Source organism: Mandrillus leucophaeus, unplaced genomic scaffold (assembly GCF_000951045.1).
Source record: "Mandrillus leucophaeus isolate KB7577 unplaced genomic scaffold, Mleu.le_1.0 Scaffold114, whole genome shotgun sequence".
NCBI classification, from domain to species: Eukaryota; Metazoa; Chordata; class Mammalia; order Primates; family Cercopithecidae; genus Mandrillus; species Mandrillus leucophaeus.
The window spans coordinates 3,394,615-3,397,923 of NW_012099654.1; the positions used below are offsets into that span (position 1 = coordinate 3,394,615).

Here is a 3,309-nt window from a genome sequence, read left to right on the forward strand (position 1 = left end):
ATAGAGGAGGAAAAAAATCAGCTGTCAGGAGCAACCTTCCTTCCTACTTGCTTTCTTACCTTTTGCATTTACCTTTTGCACTTTTGGAGGCCAACATGGGCAGATAGCTTGAGCCCAGGAGTTCAGTGTAGAACCTTATGTAGGTAGAGTCAAACGAATAATTAGTCCTCAACAGGAAAAGTCACTGGTCCTTTAGTAAGATAAATGAAGTGAATATTACAAATATTTGAAAAATTACTTTGCAGAGACACAGAAATATCTTGTGTGTAAGTATACCCTGTTGAATTAATTCTTGGAAGCGTCTGGGTTTGTCTCTTGACATTTCTTCTTATCTCTGGCCTCTGAGCTCTGTAAAGCCTACTTAGGAAGTATATAGGTGTGAAACTAATGTAACTTTGGAGTGTTTAGGGATGCATTATCAATAAATAATACTGAGCATTAATTGGAGAAGGTTGAGGTTATCACATTGCTTTGTTTGTATTTTTTGACATAACTTGCATATTGTTAATTAACGAGTTAACATCTCCAGCCCCCACCTGTATGGAGTGACATTAGCTCTGTATTGGTATTAGTGTAATCATGAAAATGCTTGCAAGTTCAGCCTAATGGCTTTATTTTCAGAGAGCTTTATAATTGATCTTAGGAACAAACATAAAGGGCCTCTAAAGAGAAGTCTTTTACTAAAGATCTTTGATGCTAGTATTAACAGTAAAGATTCCTTTTAAAGTGACAAAAGCCAGTATGTTGTGAACTCTTAAAATGGAAGCATATTGTCAGTGCATTTTATCTTTTTTGAAAGGGACACAACAACTTCAGATTTTCTGATATTAATTAAGAATTAGGCAGAATCAGTTTTGAGATGGGGTCTGTGTCATCCAGGCTGGGATGCAGTGGTGCAATCATAGCTCACTGCAGCCTCAACCTCCCTGGGTTCAGGTGACCTTCCCACCTCAGCCTCCTAGACAGTTGAAACTATAGGCATGGGCCACCATGCCTGGCTAATTTTTTTGTATTTTTTTTTGGTAGAGACTGGGTTTTACCATGTTTCCTAGGCTGGTCTCCAACTCCTGGGCTCAAGCTGTCTGCCCAAATTGACCTCCCAAAGTGCTAGGATTACAGATGTGACCCACTGCACCCTGCCCAGTTAGTATTTTACACTGTAACACAAAGGTCATATAATTTCTGGTTCTTAGGGGAAATATTAAAACTCGGAACTGGACAAGAATGGCTGTTCAGAATCATCACATATTAATGAAGAGGAAAAAACTAGGAATTAAAAAAAGAACACTTCTCTTTCTCTTCACTTAAGTTCTACTTTTTTTTTTTCTTTTTTTTTTGTGGAAAGGAGTTATGATAAAGACAGAAGAGCCAAAACTATAAAACTCTTAGAAGAAAACATTGGAGAAGAGTATCATGACATTGGATTTGGCAACGATTTCTCAGTTATCACACCAAAAGCACAGTCAACAAAAGAAAAAATAGATAAGTTAGATTACATAAAAATTAAAAACTTTTGAGCATCAAAGTATACCATCAACAGAGTGTAAAAGCATCTTATGGAATGGGAGAAAATATTTGCAAATCATGCATGCTTTACAGAATATATAAAGAATTCTTACAACTCCACAAGAGAAAAAAAAAAAACTGAATTAGAAAATGAGTAAAGGGCTCAAGTAGACATTTCACCAAATAAGATATAAAAATGGTCAATGAACAGATGCTCAGTATCACTAATCATTAGGGAAATGCAAATCAAAATCACAGTGAAATACCACTTTTCACTGATTGTGATGACTTTTTTTTTTTTTCCAAAAAACCCCAAAATAACAAGTGTTGGCAAGAATGTAGAGAAATTGGAACCCTTGTACATAGCAGATGGGAATGTATAATGATGCAACTGCTGTGGAAAACGGTATGGCTATTCCTTAAAAAAGTTAAACATAGAATCACCTTAATGATTTAGCAATTTCACTTCTGATTGTATATGCTGAAGAAGTGAAAGCAGGGACTTGAATAGATATATTTGTATACACATGTTCATGGCAGCATTATTCTCAGTAACCAGAAAAGGTGGAAGCACTGCAAGTGTCCATCAATAGATGTCCATCAATAAATAGGACACTGCAAGTGTCCATCAAATGTGGTGCATACATACAATAGAATATTATTCAGCTTTAAAATGGAAGGAAATGCAGATACATGCCACAACATAGATTAACCTTGAATATGTTCTACCAAGCGAAATAAGCTAGTCACAGAATGATTAAAATTTTATATCTTTTTTATGATGTTTCTAGAGTAGTAAATCAATAAAGACAGAAAGCAGAATGGTGGCTGCCATGGGTTGTGAAGAGGGGAGTGGGGAGTTACTGTTATTATAATGAGCATGGAGTTTCAGTTTGGGAAAATGAAAAAGTTCTGGAGGTGCATGGTGGTCTTGGTTGTACAACAGTGTGAGTATACTTAATGCCAGAGAACTGTACACTTAAAAATGTACAGATAGTAAATAGACAGTAAATTTTATGTGTATTTTACCACAATAAAAATAAACTAAGGAAGAATAACACAAAAATTACTTTAAATATTAATTTTTTTAGCTTGTTGCGTTGAATTAACATTTATCAGTTGGAAAAAACTGTTTTTTTTTCCTGGCAGTCTCAAGATGAAACAGAACGAAATCAAGCTCTGTTACAGTAAGTACACTAGTTTTTGGCTTCATTACATTGTAGGTATTTTTGTCATTTTGCACATCTAAGATGAATATTCATTTTTAAGAGTTTTAGAATTGTTGTATATTTTTGAATAATTGCCCATTTTGTAGCAAAAATATATGTTATTTTACACACGTTCTAGATAAGTTTTATTTCATAAGAAGCATTAAATCAGATTAACTTAGTTCTCTATTATTTTAAAAGCGAATTTAAAGCATAGCAAATTTATGAAGCGGCTGCAAATAAAAACATAGCATGAAGGAAGAATTTGTAAAACTTACTGAAATTAGACTTCATACAATTATTATACCTTAAGAAACTCGACCAGGCCTAGTGGCTCACACCTGTAATCCTAGCACTCTGGGAGGCCGAGGTAGGCAGATCACCTGAGGTTGGGAGTTCGAGACCAGCCTGGCTAATATGGTGAAGCTCCATCTCTAATAAAAAATACCAAATTAGCCGGGCGTGTTGGTGGGCATCTGTAATCCCAGCTATTCGGGAGACTGAGGCATGAGAATTGCTTGAGCTTGGGAAGTGGAAGTTGCAGTGAACTGAGATCGTGCCACTGCACTCCAGCCTGGGCAACAGAGTGAGATGA

The 3,309-nt window shown here is 35.7% G+C and overlaps 1 protein-coding gene across 1 annotated transcript in view; it reads left to right on the top strand.

The window, feature by feature from the left end:
- ANKRD31 (ankyrin repeat domain 31) overlaps window positions 1-3,309 on the top strand; it is a 181,860-nt gene that overhangs the window by 27,036 nt on the left and 151,515 nt on the right. Inside the window, exon 4 of the mRNA XM_011996538.1 lies at window positions 2,656-2,693. Within this exon, the coding sequence (XP_011851928.1) occupies window positions 2,656-2,693 (38 nt within the window). The remainder of the gene's footprint in view (window positions 1-2,655; window positions 2,694-3,309) is intronic.